The 16,179-nt window shown below is 36.1% G+C and overlaps 2 protein-coding genes and 1 pseudogene across 3 annotated transcripts; all 3 read right to left on the reverse strand.

The window, feature by feature from the left end:
* Positions 1-2,528: 2,528 nt before the first annotated feature.
* Positions 2,529-15,474, reverse strand: LOC120160944 (serine carboxypeptidase-like 40). The gene is made up of 8 exons (XM_039171251.1): positions 14,954-15,474; positions 12,531-12,638; positions 11,834-12,108; positions 11,488-11,751; positions 11,189-11,400; positions 10,981-11,086; positions 10,695-10,896; positions 2,529-2,540 (listed from the first exon to the last, which is right to left on the reverse strand). The coding sequence occupies exons 1-7, from the start codon at positions 15,324-15,326 to the stop codon at positions 10,774-10,776; spliced, it is 1,461 nt and encodes a 486-aa protein (XP_039027182.1). The 5' UTR covers positions 15,327-15,474; the 3' UTR covers positions 2,529-2,540; positions 10,695-10,773.
* On the reverse strand, positions 3,468-6,177 carry LOC120160945 (putative disease resistance protein At3g14460). Of its 2 annotated transcripts, XM_039171253.1 has the most exons (3): positions 4,838-6,177; positions 4,644-4,706; positions 3,468-4,436 (listed from the first exon to the last, which is right to left on the reverse strand). In XM_039171253.1, the coding sequence occupies exon 1, from the start codon at positions 6,143-6,145 to the stop codon at positions 5,015-5,017; it is 1,131 nt and encodes a 376-aa protein (XP_039027184.1). In that variant the 5' UTR covers positions 6,146-6,177; the 3' UTR covers positions 3,468-4,436; positions 4,644-4,706; positions 4,838-5,014. The 2 variants fall into 2 exon arrangements, with proteins under 2 accessions (XP_039027184.1, XP_039027183.1); XM_039171252.1 differs by having other exon boundaries at positions 3,468-4,706.
* Positions 6,503-9,233, reverse strand: LOC120160948 (annotated as a pseudogene).
* Positions 15,475-16,179: the final 705 nt, after the last annotated feature.

A 16,179-nucleotide genomic window follows, 5' to 3' on the forward strand; every position in this document is an offset into this window, starting at 1 on the left:
AGAATAGCATGTGATTAAAAGAAATGATATTCTTTGTTAAGATACATCGTATCTAAATGAATCATGCAAATTCCAGTTTTTAAACTTACATATAAAGAATAATTAATTATTGTTTTAACATTCTTTGCATATCATTTATCTATTTAGCATTTTTTTGTGTTACGTAAACGAAAAACAATTTCGACAGGAAGTTTTTTTTCAAAGGCACTCTCTGCCGGAAACGCTTTCCGCTTATATGGTGTGAAATGATCAGAACTCTTTAAATTGAGATTGAAATGAAAAAAAATATATGCAAATTATCCGTATCAAAGACACGTAATTGCACAAGCAAGAGTCAGGTGACAACAACGAAATGTATGTACTAGTCTTCTGTTCAATCATTCAATAAATGCAAACTTAAAATGTTATATTTAAACACTGGAAAAATCACATATTTAAACAATATGGGTTAATAAATGTGCATAGCCGTCGTCGCCCGATCTGGCTCGTACTTATGCTCGTGCAATTACGTGTCTTCGACACGCACTATGCGTGTTTATTCATTTTGAATAAAATTCGTATTATTTTCTTTCGTATTTTTTACCCTTAATTTTTTTTTCTTCATTTCAGTCAAAGTTTGTAAGTTCTGAACTTCTTGTGATACATGTTACTTGGTATTATGTGCAGAAGAGAAAGCTTTGTCAGGCCTCTTCTCATTTGAAGCCATGACTGTTGTTTGATTCCAAATGGCTATGAATTTGATAGAGATGAAAAAGTTCTCTTATGGATAGCAGAGGGTTTTGTGCAACCGAAAGTAAACAAGCGAGCAGAAGACACGGGTGGAGAGCACTTTTCCGATCAAGGTCTAAAACTGAAATAAGATTGTTGCCTCAGTCAATTCATCACTTTCAAATGTTAATATTAAACCAGTAAAAGGAGCTTACTGCTTTTCCTGGTGAAATTTTTGGACTGAGTTGTTTGAACATCAACGATACTCCCAAGCAGCCACCAGGACTCAGGAAACTTGACCAGTCAAGGGAGTTGAAGGATTTGTGTCTTCAAGGTCAGCTTGGGTTGCATAACGTGGTGGACATTCAAGATGCAAGGAATGGATATCATCTATTGGCAACCTGGGAGGTTTCCCTCGCCTTTGTGAGCTTATACTGCAAAACTATCCTAAATTAGCTGCAAGGTTGCCAAGGTTCCCTGGTAAAACTAGATGTACAACACTGCCCGGAGGACAGTATTATGTAATCCCTACAAGTATGGTTGGTCAAAACACCATCAGCAAATCAAGGGAATATCAGACCTTACCTGCATTACTGAGGAGCTCTCGAAGACCCTAATGAAACTTGAAGTTCTAGAGATTGAAGGTGTAAGTGTTTGGTAGTAAAGAATTGTCCCAAGCTTGTATCCTTGGTTGGAGAAGAGAAATGCAAGGACTATGCTGCCTCTTGTCTCTTAAAGATCTCAGGATTGAAAGGTTTGTGTCCATGCCAGCAACAGGATTGCCTTGTACACTAAACCACCTTTCAATCCTTGACCGCAAGACTCTGGAGTCGTTACTGGGCATGAATGGCTGCAATACTCGCTGTTAACTTCTTGAATCGTTAGAGATTGTAGGATGTCCTTTTCTCAAATCCTTTCCCAAAGACAAGCTGCCCTCGACACTCGAGAGCTTGAGAATCGAGAACTGCAATAGTTTGAAGTGTCTTACTGATGGAATGGATAGTGTGTTGCCATTGCCCAATCTCAAACTTCTCAGACTATCCAATTGAATGGAATCTCAGTGCCCTGCCAAACCTGATGTAGAACCTCAACTCCCTTCAAGAATCGACTTTATCAGACTGCGTGGCTCTGACATCCATCCCGGAGGGTGGTTTGCTGCCCAACATAACTTCAATTGAGTTTCACAATTGTGAAAAGCTGAAGCAGCCAATGTCAAAGTGGGGTCCGGACAAACTCAATTGTCTTACAGAGATCAAAATTGTTGGTACATGCCCTGTTGCAGATATTTTTTCGTTTGTAATGCTTCCTTCGACATTAACCAGTCTTTCCCTGGAAAGAATCGACAACTTGGAATCTCTGTCCAGGGAACTTGAGAACCTCATAGCTCTCCAAGAAATGCAGATTAAAGGATATCGTAAGCTCCAGTTTCTACCAAAGTCGGGACTACCGGTCTCACTTGGACGGCTCCGGCTGTCCTCTTTTACGAGACAATGCAGAAAAGAGAAAGGAAAGTACTTGTCTATCATGTGTGACATCCCTAGCCTTGAAATTGATTGAATATTTACCGTGGATCTGATATGAACTTTAATTACGTTGGTTAAGCGCCAGACTTTCTGTTTTTAGATAATGATGTAAATATATGAAAAGTGGGTGAGAGAGATCAATTATTATCGATGTATTCAAATTCTGAAAACAAGTTCCAGTCTCTGCAAATGCATGATTTATTGAAAACACAATTTCTTATTTATTTTCACTGATTCTTCATAAAAATTTCTGCAGGTGTTTTTAAATTATATATATAGGGGAAATATCCAATTACACCTATCGTAAAACTTTTAGTTTTACACTTTTTTAGGATCGTTGGATTAGGAAAATCAAATATTGAAATTAACGGTAAGAAAAAATTCATTGGAAAAAAAAAACAAAGAATTAATCTCAGCATTTGATTTTTGATCATCAAAAGATCCTAAAAAGATGTAAAACTTTTACACTACTTGTAATAAATGGATCCATATATATTATATATATATATATATATATGCAAGAAATACTAAATTGAAACAAGTTGAAAAAACTCGGTGTGCTTTCATGCATGTAAACGCAATAAACAGAACTAAATATAGAAACATAAGCTATTAACTTCGATAAATGTAACTTCTGTTTCTGTAGTTTTGATGACAATTTCTTTTCTCTATCATGTTTTGAGATGAGGGGAGCAATCTCTACTGTATAAGAAATTTTTGTTTGTAAGAATATAGTGACTCATCATTTATAAGTGTGAAAAATGCTCCATATTCCTGAGGAGTACTAATGCTAAAAACATTATTCTCAAGAAGTATAGAGTACAAACGCCGAAATAACAGCAACACTTGGTAGATCAGATAGTTTGTGGATTATTCGAGGGGAAGAATTCGAGTCGTTGGCCAGCCTCAACAGCTGATCAATGAACTCCATAATGCAAAAAAGGCTGCAAAGCAAACAAAAATGCAGTTTGCAAGACAACACAGAAAGCAAATCACTTATATGAGAGGATAATTAGAACAGATAAGTTTTAATTCAAATTAGCTGTTGTAGAAAATACCAGGAGCATAAAAACTACCATAAGTAGCCATAATTTGGGCAAAGTTCACCAACTCAAAGAAGTAGATAATCTGATTATCCACAATACTTAAAGTGGAGTTCAAGCATGCTAAACATAAGACATCACAAATGTCATTCATATCAACTAATTATTCTTCAAAAATACCTTCCATAACTATGTTTCCTGAGATGATTTTATCTTTGTTTTTTAGTTTATTCTAAAGAGATTTAAAGTCAGAGACAAGGTGTGTTTCAGTTGACCACACTCGATGATCGGATTTCATAATATAATTTGCATTAGAATTTTACATACAAAATGCGCATTTATTTGTCATGGTGGTTGAAGATCGGAATTTTGTTTTCTTGTAAGCATGCTTAGTGACTAGTGTCTTATGCAAGTGTTGGGGCTCAATCTTTACCCTTTTTTAGGCTATCTTAAAACTTGCTTCAAGTTAAAGATTCTGTTGTCGACTGGTGCACCTGAATGACATCAAGAAGGGAAGCTTAGCTTTCCTCAAGAGAGAGTGCAGTTTGAACCTTCAAGCATTATCACTATATGTGAACTGAAATTATCTGCGACTCGGCAGCATGCTAGTAGAGTGGGCTATATAAGGAAATAATTTCACAGGAATTTGTTTCATGATTTATAGATTCCTCCAAATATTATTGCTTTGGAAGATGATCCCCCTCAACCTATGCTCTTCAAATGGAAGCCACTTGTTCCTTTGTCAAGGATCACACAGTTGAACTGCATCCAATAACAAAGCACAAAATCATGCTTCAAATTGTTACCTAGGTGGTTAGTAAGTTATAAAAATTGACTTCACATTGTACTGAATAATAAAGACAACATCTGTGGGGGAAATATTATACTAGTTTGGGGTAGGTCGGGATGACCATACCACCAATTTTCAGAATATTGGAACCTCAACTCTTTACTGAAAGTATGCTAACCGTAGAAAAAGCATCGATATAAATATGATAAGTCAAAGAACATGACACCTTTGCATCAGAACAGCACATTATACGACACCACTTAGCATATTTTCTCCTAGTATAACAGTCAGCCATTTCATAAGGAGCAAAGATGATCATACCCGCAATTTATAACCAAACAGCTTGATCATGCATGTGATATTTTCCAAAGCCTGTAATGTAAAATGTTACTAATTGTTACACTTGATTACAAACTGAGAGAAACAAAGACATAACAAGAAGGTTATGGTGTGACAATACTAGAGGCTTAGTGTGACCTTATGATAGGGAGAGGGTAACCCAATTTTTAGATACATCCCAAAATATAAAATTAAAGAATATTATGAAAACGTTTTCTTGAGTATGTTCATTAAGTAAACCTTCTATCTTTCCTTGTCTTCTAAAGGCCAACAATGTCATACAATATGCTCCTTGTGAGTTAGCTGCAAAAATAGATGGGAGGTAATATAAATTATACCCAAGTCTTCTTTTACCAAAAAATGCACAGATAAATATGTATCAGTAAATATGTTACAAGTTGAGGGCCAAAAGTGTTGTTAAAACAAGGATTTACCAAATTGAACAAGAGGAATTAGCCGATGGTTTTTGCTGTCCATCTAGAATGCAATCTGCTTGTGCTTGTTCAACAGGTGTCAACATAATGTATCCTCACTAGTGAAGGTGGGGAAGAATTGGCCACTATGCTCTTTTCTTTGCTGTCGATCTAGGAATGCAATCTGCTTGTGCTTGTTCACAAGATGTCAGCATAATTTATCCTCACGTGAGGAAGGAGAGATATAATTGGCCAATAGGCACCTTTCTCACCTCGGCATTCTTTTTCTAGTAGAGGACAATTTCTAATTCGAAGTACACCGAGAGTGATAGGCAGGCCATTTTTTGGCAAGTACCGGAGCTTAGGGCAATTCCAAACATCTAATGCTTCAAGAGAAACTAGGTCCAGGAGCCCCTCAGATAGAAATTTCAGCTCAGGTAGACTCTGGACTCGAAGGTGGACTAGATTTGGAGGAATTGAAGAGTCTTCTGGAAAGGAAACCATATCTCTATCAAAATCGCCAACACTCAAGTCTTTAAGAGAAGTGAGCTTGTGCAGGCGCCACATTGCAAAGCGTAGCTTTACTCGCTTGCAGCCCCATATAGAAAGAGATAGCAGGTTTGGGGGAAAACCTTCCTCTGGAAAAGTTTCTATACGTGAACAACCAAATACTGTAAGATATTGTAGGGATGTGAGGTCATGCATCCGATTGGGTAGGGATTTGAGATTATCACAGTTAGCAATTAACATTGTTTTGAGGTTATGGATGGGCAACCCACTGTCTGGGAAGTACTCCAAGGAAGAGCATTGATTTACATGCATCTCAGTGAGATGTTCAAAGGTGGACAGGAAACGAGGTAAGGTTTTCAAGATTTTGCAGTTTCCAATACGAATGAATTCAAGTGATTTATTGTTCTGCAGCAACTTCTCTGGAATAGAATTGCAATCCCAGATCTCAAGGTACTTAAGAGCAGCTGGTAACTCATCAGTTGGAAACAATCTGAGAGATGGACACCCCAGAATCTCTAAGTTTTCAAGATGACATCTGGTGATGACTTTGCTACCATTGTGGACCAGTCCTCTAGGTAAAGACTGTAAAGAGGCACATCCCAAGATTACCAGATTTTTTAGCATATACGGAAAACTTCCACTTGGAAAAGACGATAGTTTAGGGCACCATTTAATACTCAAGTCTTTCAATGATCTAAGATTTTGAATACCATTTGGAAGCTTCATCAGGTTACTGCAATCTTCTATATCAATATACTCTAGGCTGGAGGGCAGCGCTTCATCTTCATCTATCAACTGCAACAGTTGAGGACATTTCATGACTGCTAAGCGCTTCAAACATGAAAGTTCTTCAAATCTGGTACCCACTTGCCACAGGGATTTTCAGTCCACCACAATCTTCAACCTCAAGAACTTCTAGTGATACCAAGCACGTAAAGTCTTCAGGTAAACAAGAAAGATTGGAAATGTTCTCAATTTTCAACCTAGTAAGAGCAGTGAGGTCCTTGAACCTTGTAAGAAATAGCTCATCACATTTTTCTAGGTTCAACTCGTGAAGGGATGGGAGGCTCAGAAAAGATTCTGTGAGGAGTGGACATTCACAAATGGAAAGCTTTTCTAGGGATGTAAGCAAGTTGGGCACATCCCCTACCAACTTTGGACAACTCTGCAACACAAGTTCCTGAAGATGGGGGAAGTTTCTTTCTGCAGCTTCAAAATCCAAAGGTTGAGACCACTTCTCCCACTTCGACATTTCTCCAAATGTTAGAGTCTCCAGGGAGGGGAAAAAGCTTATCAGAATAAGTAGCCCCATAAAATGCAGAATCCACAAGAATTACTCCACTCATTCCCTCAATGTGCAAGTCCTTGAGGAAAGGTAATCTCCCAAGTGAAGGTAATGATGTGATTTTCGAACAATCACAGAGTTTTAGGTACACCGTATTAACAAATGAAGGATTACCAATCCAAGATGGGAACTTTGATCCTTCATAGCACAATATGCTCAGCTTCTTCAGATTTTGATGGGGTTCTAGCATGTCAAGAACTTCAAATTCATCTACTTCACTCTGAATATCATTCGGACAGTTACTCCATTTCATTACTAACTCATCAAGTCCACATTTCTCCTTCAGATTGGCAACCCTTACTTCTCGAATCGCTGCCACATTTTGCAGGCCATATAGTGAAAGTTTCCCTTGAAGATGTGACAAACCTTTCAACTCTGTTATCCTTCGCCCATTGCCTTTTCCCAAAATAAACTTTGACAGCTTCTTGAGATTGATCAAGTTACCGATATGCAATGGCATCTCTGTCAAATTATCAGTATCTACAATATTAAGATACTGGAGACTAATTAGATTCCCCATTCCTTGAGGCAATTTAGTAAGTTTCTTACAGTCTCTCAAGTTTAATGTCTGTAGGTTGCAGAGATCACAAAGTGACTCAGGTAAGTATCTAATTTTAGTGCGAGATAAATTCAGGTATCGCAAGTGACTAAGATCACCAATACAATCTGGCAGCTCACTGATGCAATAACCACTCAGAGATAGAACTCTTAAGCATCCAAGTTTTGGCAGCAGGTCTTGGAAAACACTATTAGTTAAATAGCATTCTACTTGCAGATCTGGCATGAAAACAGGTAAAGCCAAGAATGTTCTTAAGCATTTTGTTTTGTAGAAGGGTTCAAATTTTCTGAGGATGTCGTACTTCTGACGAATGAATGAGGAATGGCGAGCCCTCACAGAGACGTTGTACTGCCCGTTGCTATTGATCTTGTCCTCCAACCTAAAGCAAACTTCCCCAGCAACATATTGAGCTAAATCATTGATGAGGTCATGCATCATGTAACAAGATTTTCTAACACTTGATTGTTGAAAAAAGGACCTTGAAACTAAATCATGAAAATACTCAGAACCCAATTCTTCCACATGCTTCATTCCCTTTAGTTGATGGATAAAACCTTCAGCTATCCACAAATGAACTACTTCATCCTTTTGAAATTCATAGTCCTTGGGGAATATTGAACAATAAGCAAAACATTTTTTCAGATGAGAAGGAAGATAATAGTAGCTCAACCTCAGGGCTGGTAGAATATCACTATTCCCTTCTGGCAAATCCCATATCTTATTGTTCAGTATATCTTCCCATTCACGATAATCCTTCTTGCAGCGCAACAGGCCTGCAAGGGTTTTCACACAACCAATGGCAAGCCCTTACACCTTTTCACGATTGCCTCACCAATTACTTTCAAATTCGTGTGATGATCAAAATTCGTACTCCCTAAAGCATGCTGCGTGAACAAAGACAAGCAATGATCATAAGACATTTCTTTCAAATGGTAAGCAGGAACAGTTCCCATCATTGATGCAACACCTTGGTTACGGGTTGTAACGATGATTTTACTTTCTGAAGAACCTACTTCAAAAGGACTGCGAAGAGCCATCCAATCGTTGTAATTCTCGTTCCAAACATCATCTAGAACTATCAGAAATCTCTTCTTAGACAGAATCTCCTTCACTCTAACTTGCAGCTCGTTCAAGTCATTCACATCAGAAGCCCTTGAAGTGAAGGATTCTAACAGTGTTTTCATCACTCTAACAACATCAAATTCCTCAGAAACACAAACCCAAGCTCTCAATTTAAAGTAAGCCTCAACACTAACATCATTATAAACGAGCTGAGCAAGAGTAGTCTTCCCCAAGCCCCCCATTCCAACTATGGGAATCACAGAAATCCCACCCTCAAATGATTCTTCCTCCCCGAAAATATGTTGATTAATAATGAAGTCTTTATCATTGTCCCTACCAAAGACAAGCGATTCATTCACCAAAGAAGTACTGGCAATCCTTTGTTGCACCCTATTACGGCTACCCCCAATTCTTTCTATTAAACCAAGGTCATCCTTTTGTTTTACAATATCCTGCAATCTCGCGGTTATCTCCTTTATCTTAGATCCCATTTTATACTTAAAAGTAAATTGATCAAAAAAAGGAATAAAAGTATTTCCGTATCTTGCCCGTGATTGTCTGACTTTCTTTCTTGTACCTTTGGCGCAGAGCAACCGTGGAAAAGTCATCGAGCACATCCTCAATGTCGTAGGCCAAGTCTTTGAGGTCGTCAAGCCATAACTTAACGAAGCGATCAGTGAATTGCCTCTCCTCTGCATCTTCGAGCACTGCCTGGATCTTCAAGAGGACGGTTTCCCATTTCGTGAGATGGGTATGGAGCTGCTCCTTGCGAGCAAACTCCAGCAGCATAGGGGAGACCAGTTCCTCGGACAAAATCCCCAAGGATGGAAGAGATGAAGTTCTCGCCAACCACAGCGAGTCCACACTCCATGGAACGGACCGGAAGTCTTTGATCGGAAAGTAAATAGAGATCACCCACCAGATGGAAACGACAGAGCTCAAGTTCGAGATGGAGTAAAAAGCGTGTTTGGTTCCGGTTTTTGTTTTTGTTTTTATTTTTGGGTAAACTATACATTTTGTATCTAAACTATTACCATTATTCTTTTTTGGTACCTAAATTTTATTTATTTTTAAAATCATGCTTAACATTTAGTTTATTTTTCATTTTAATACCCGTCGTTAAAAAATTAACAGAACTATTAACGTTATATTTTATTATTTTTCAATGATGACGTGAAATTATCTTATGATAACACACCAATATTATCTTTAAGTTTTTAGCGCCGAGTACCAAATGAAACTTAAACTAAATATTAAGTACGGTTTTGAAAAAAATAAAGTTTAAATATCAAAACAAAATAAATGTAATAGTTTTGGTATTAGACTTGTAGTTTACCCTTGTTATTTTAATGGACGGAGGAAGCAGACGTGGAATGGGACTACTTCAGTCTTTTGAAAGTAATCGTATAAATTAATTAAGCATCGAGTAAAATAGCCATGGTTACTTCCCAAGATGGAAATCTCAGTTTCGCATTCAAAAATCAAGTTTGGAGTTGATTAAAGCTCCAATAACTTGTGTGTTGTCATAAACTAGGTTTAATTGATGAAATATTATGGTTGAATTCTTTTTTAGTAATATTGATTTCAAAAAAAAATTGGGTAACGTATAGAAATTGTCACCTGACTATAAGATATTATTTTGTTAAGTCATTCGACTATTAAAAGTTACAAAATGATTACCCGACTATTCACTATGTTCCAAACTAGTCCTTTTCCATTAAAAATTAACGACAGTCAGAGCTAGACGTTAATATGCTGATTGAGATATGATAAAATATGATTTTCATAATGTCAAACGACTATCACATCTCAATCAGCATGTTAACGTCCAACTCAGATGGACGCTAATTTTTTAACGAAAAAAAAAGTTTGGAACATATAATGAATAGTTGAATGACCGTTTTGTAATTTTTAATAGTCGATGGACTCAATAAAGCAGCTCTCTATAGTCGGGAGAACATTTTATAACTTTTAATAGTCGGAAGACTATTTTATAACTTTTAATAGTTAAAGGACTCAACAAAATAATATCCTATAATCGAGGAACCATTTATATAGTTTACCCTAACTTTAAGAAAATAAGGTAGATTCTGATTATCAAATTTGTTGATAGTGGAAATCAACTTTAATAAAGTAGTACGTTGATAATTTTAATAAAGTAACATGTCAACGAATTTGGCAATGTAGCTTGTCAAAGACTTTATTTTATTTTTGCACTTTAGGATTAAACTGAATGGAAACTATATCAGATTGGATGACTCCTATAGTACCATATCAGATTGCACAATTTGATTGATGAAGCCAAAAAACCAAATACATTTCATTGAATAATTTAGGACATTATTTGTATATGTATTTTTCGAGTTCAATAATTTTGGTGAGAGAAGAATATGATATGATACACAATTTTCCTGAAAACAATGAAAGAAATGTGGTAGAGGAAATCACTCATAACGTGAGGTATCTGGGAGAGTTGTGCCTTCAAGAAAGTGCTTGATCAATGAAAGTGCCCTCTTTGGTTGGAAGCTTGGCACTTGGTGCCCCGCCCCTCTTACGGTAGCAAACGTTAAACCTCCCCTGTACACTTCTGTATAACCCTCCAACCTGCCATACAAATACATCTCTATCAATATTCAAAATGACTTGAATGGAAACTGACTCGTATCTGAAATAGCCCCGAAGTTTTACCTCCCCATCAAGGTACCACGGGTGCCACTTGGTTTTAACCGGAAGCTTCATCTTCTTGATGGAATACTTGGTTGAAGTAACTGGTACTCTCCCATCTGTGTCGCCACTGCATTTACATAAAAAGACATATATCACGCATATATAAACAAAACAATGGTGAATTGGTGATAAGTGTAAACAAAAACCGAGAACGGCAACGCTTATACACCTGAAAATCCACACTCTGAGTCCATTAGCCATTAACTCCTGTAAAATGGGAATGATGGTTGAAGGGCTATCTCCCCATCTGCCAATGAGTTCGCTGCAGGCTTCCCAATCATGGTGGAGTTTCGTGACATTGGCATGCATGGCCTCTTGGACATCGGCTCTGTTTAGATAAGCATATATGTAATTGTCGCTGCACGGATCGAAATTCTCCACCTACACCATATAGTAATGGAACATCAAAGAATCAGATTAACAGACATATGAATGAACATAGTATGAATATTCAATTAAACAACTTACGGAAGGCTTCTTTGGAATGACTGTGAGACTGGAATTGCGGCATAAAGGGGCATAGATATTGTAAATATCAAGGTAATAAGTATCCTTGGTTATATCTTCAATGGCTGTTTCGCACTCTCGACTGATCTCCGAGTTTTCATCCGAAGAAAAACTACAGTATTTTTTAATCCCGTATGCAGTTTCATCCGAAATGAGTGCATGGCTCTCTAAGTAATCATACATTCCTTTGGTATCGGTTTCATCATCGATCACGGCATTCCCAATCTGCAACATTTTCATAAAATAAAAGGTTAACCAATGCCAGTAGCTTTACTATTGATCGAAAGAGAGAGAGACAGAGACATACTAGGATTCCTTTGAGATTCACAATGGTTTCGTTAGTTTTCTTGTTGTGTAGGAGAATGGTGTGAGCAAGTTGAGGGACATAATGCCCCGCATAGCTTTCTCCGGCGATGTAGAATTCCCTCTTCTTATATTCAGGAAACCTCTCCAACCAGTTTAACAGGAAGACATAATTGTCATCAGCTGTTTTACCATCACCACTCTTGTCGTAATCCGATGTGGTGTTGGAGTATGAGAATCCTACCCCAGCAGGAGACTCCACAAACAAAACATTTGCGGCTGCAGTTTTAAGAAAATAACATAGAACGAAAAATTGTTAAGATTTAGAAGATAATAATTTTAGGGTAAACTACACGTTTAGTACTCCCAATTACCACTTTTATTCCGTTTTGGTTATCTAAATTTTTTTTGTTTCAAAATCATTCCTACATTACGTTTTGGTGTCATTTTTGGTCACCTACCGTTAAAAAATTAACAGTAATACTAACGTGTCACCATAAGGTAATACCACGTCATTATTAAAATTTAAAAAAATATCACGTTAGCAATTCTGTTAATTTTTAACAACGGGTGACCAAAAAGAAATCAAAATATAAGATTAGGTATGATTTTAAAAAAAATAATAGTTAAAGACTAAAATGAAATAAAAGTGATAGTTAGGATGTTAGATGAATAGTTTAATCATAATGTTATAATGTTACCATAGTTCCATGAGTATCTATTTTTATAAAGTGTTTTCCCATTGCTGTGAACTCTGAAAGGTCCAAGCTCTTCCATTGCTCCATAGGCTAGAGATGAACAGCCAGGCCCTGATTGCAAATATCATACCATCAAATTAGTATTTTTCACTGACATTTCATCAAACACCAATTAGACTTAGATGTAGGGAATAAGGATAAAGTACGACAGTTTTTTTTCTTTGTATTTCTGAATATTTTAATAGCAAATGTGAACAAAAGAGACAGTAGAAAAGTAAACCCCCAATGATTTAACCATAAAAAAAGGACAATCACTCATTCAGGTTCTGGAAAACATAATGATTGTAATAAAAAAAAAAAATCATTGACTAAAATTGTCTTATAATATACGATTTTAATCAACTTTTTTTGGATTTGTCAAAATGACCAACTAAATCGCAATGTGATCGATAATTCGTAACGCGATCTCCGGTATCGCAAATCAGTTTCCAGATTCGCAACGCGAACTTCGACTATCGCAATACGAACTTCGACTATCGCAATGCGAACTTGGTTGCGATAGTCGACTATCGCAATGCGAATATGTAAATCGAAATGCGAATATGTAAATCGCAATGCGATAGTCGACTATCGCAATGCGAACATGGACTATCACAATGCGAACTTGGACTATCGCAATACGAATATGTAAATCGCAATGCGATAGTCGACTATCGCAATGCGAACTTGGACTATCGCAACGCGAACTTCGACTATCGCAACGCGAACTTCGACTATCGCATTGCGATTTACATATTCGCATTGCGATAGTCGACTATCGCATTGCGATTTACATATTCGCATTGTGATAGTCGACTATCGCATTACGATTTACATATTCGCATTGCGATTTACATATTCGCATTGCGATAGTCGACTATCGCATTACGATTTACATATTCGCATTGCGATTTACATATTCGCATTGCGATTTACATATTCGCATTGCGATAGTCCAAGTTCGCATTGCGATAGTCGAAGTTCGCGTTGCAAATCTGGAAACTGATTTGCGATACCGGAGATCGCGTTGCGAATTATCGATCGTATTGCGATTTAGTTGGTCATTTTGACAAATCCAAAAAAAATTAGTTAAAATCGTATATTATAAGACATTTTTGGTCAATGAGATTATTTTCTCTAAAAAAAAAAATGGGTGCAACAAGACAATAGGCATGTTGGGATGATTTCATCTCTGATTTTAAAAAGATTAAATTGGTAGAGGAACATGCCGTGAAATCCTCCACATGAGTAAATTATTGGATTTCAAACCATGCCATCCCCGCAAAATGTGGTAGCCTAAAAGGCCAACCCATAATTGAATGTGATTGATATTCCCTGGTTTTAAAAAGGGTAAAGTATACAAAAGGTCCCTGATTATAGAATGTTACATTATTAGGACTCTCAACTATTTAAAATTATAAAATAATCCTTTGACTATATGGTGATATTTTATTGAGTCCCTCGACTATTAAAAGACTTCAAACTCATACTTTTTCGTTAAAAAATTAATGGTCGTCTGAGCTAAACGTTAACATATTGACTGGGATATGATAAGTTTATATTTTAATGATGTTTACTGGTATAGCTGTTAATTTCAAGCACTAGATTGATGACAAAATGTTTCAAGCATTGACATGACGACATAATGTAAAAGGAGAGTTGATCCACAAAATACAACTCAAACAATTTTGGGATCATATTCTATCATATTTCAATCAACAGGTTAATGTTCAACTTAAACAATTGTTAATTTTATTTACGGAAAAGGACAAGTTTTGGAATATGGATAGTTGGGTGACTATTCATATATTCCAAATTTACCATTTGTAATTAAAAAATTGACGACCGTCTGAGTTGTACATTAAACTATTGACTAGGTTATGATATGTTTATATTTTAATGATGTCTACATGCACCGTCGTTGCTTTCAAGCACTGACTCAATGACATAATGTAACCGGAGACTCGATCCACAAAATACAATTCAAATAATTATGAGATCATATTTTATCATATCTCAATCAACAAGTTGATGTCTATCTCATACAACCATCAATTTTCAACGAAAAACGATGAGTTTAGAACATATAAATAGTCGAACAATCATTTTGTAACTTTTAATAGTCGGGGACTATTTATGTACTTTATCCAAAAATATTTCATTTCAGATATTAAAAAATTGTTTGCATGTCGCAAGAAACGTGGCCTCATTATAGGAAAGAGAGTGAGTGAAACAGAAGTAGCCAGGCAACTACTTGAGCAATAATGGAGATATTAAAAAATTTCGGATAAGAATCCTGTGACTTGAAAGTTCATCTTCATCATATAACCAAAAACAAAAACCCAGAATGCATATCAATGGAAAGAGAATAATTTATTGAAAAGTACCTCCATTGAGCCAAAGAAGAAGAGGCAAAGACTCCTTGGAATAATGCTGAGCCTCGACGAAAAAATAATAAAGTGCACGACCTGCCGATTTATCCACCGTTACATACCCACCGTATTGTTCAAACGAGACACGAGGCTGTCCGGGCAACATTTGAATTATGTCCTTTTCTCTCATCCCTTGCTGCAGATGAACCCTGCTATTGTTTATGTGATGAATTGGCTTGAAATGGCCCTTGTTAATGCCAGAACCTCCCTTCATCTTGTTCCTGTAAAGATGGCCTAGAGCTTGTGTTTGCTTCCGGCAATGAATCGGAGCCACCATGGATGAGACGATGAAGAAGAAAGTAAGAAGGAGAAAAGGGTATCTCTCCATTGGATTTGCTCTTACTTTCTGTGGGAATGAGAGAGGGAAGGAAGATAGTATTTAGATCCAAAAGTGGGTTTCTTTTATATCATATTTTGAAGAATATTTAATGCAGAAGAAGAATGAAAAGGAGACAAGATGTAAATCAAAGCCAACAATGCATGCACGAAGAACATGTCATATAGATATAGTAGTATAATATACTATGAGAATTTTGATTGAATTGAATGTGCAAAGGTAAAGAAATCGTATGGAACTGAAACAAGCGAAGTTTTTTTCCCCAGAGCTTGAACGAGTAGTGGAGTCGAAGTAGGCATATTTAAAATGATAATAAGAATAAGGGTTTAATTTGAAAGTATATTATATTACTATGAATAATTAATTTAAAATTACGTTAATAAATCGTAGAAAATAATTAAATTAGGGATTTAAATTATAAAATTAAAAAGTATGATTGAAAAATTAGGGGTCTCAATTTTAAAGGTAAAAAATGAGATTAAAAAAAATTGAGGACTCAATTTTAAAGGTAAAAAGTGAATTAAAAGATTAGGGACCTCAATTATAAAGGTAAAAAGTGATATTGAAAAAATTAAGAGCTCAATTATAAAGGTAAAAAAATGAGATTGAAAAAAATTAGGGTCATCAATTATAAATATAAAAAAGTGGGATTGAAAAAATTAATGGTCTCAATTATAAAAATAGAAAGTGTGATTATAAAAATTGGGGACCTCAATTATACATATAAAAATAAAATTGAAGAAAATAAAAGGACTCAATTATAAAAATAAAAAAATATAATAAAAAAATAGGGGGCTTATAAAAATTTAAATTAAAATATAGGGGACTCGAATGATAAATATTT

The sequence above is a fragment of the Hibiscus syriacus genome, unplaced genomic scaffold, assembly GCF_006381635.1.
Source record: "Hibiscus syriacus cultivar Baekdansim isolate YM2019G1 unplaced genomic scaffold, ASM638163v2 tig00111394_pilon, whole genome shotgun sequence".
In the NCBI taxonomy this organism is placed as follows: domain Eukaryota; kingdom Viridiplantae; phylum Streptophyta; class Magnoliopsida; order Malvales; family Malvaceae; genus Hibiscus; species Hibiscus syriacus.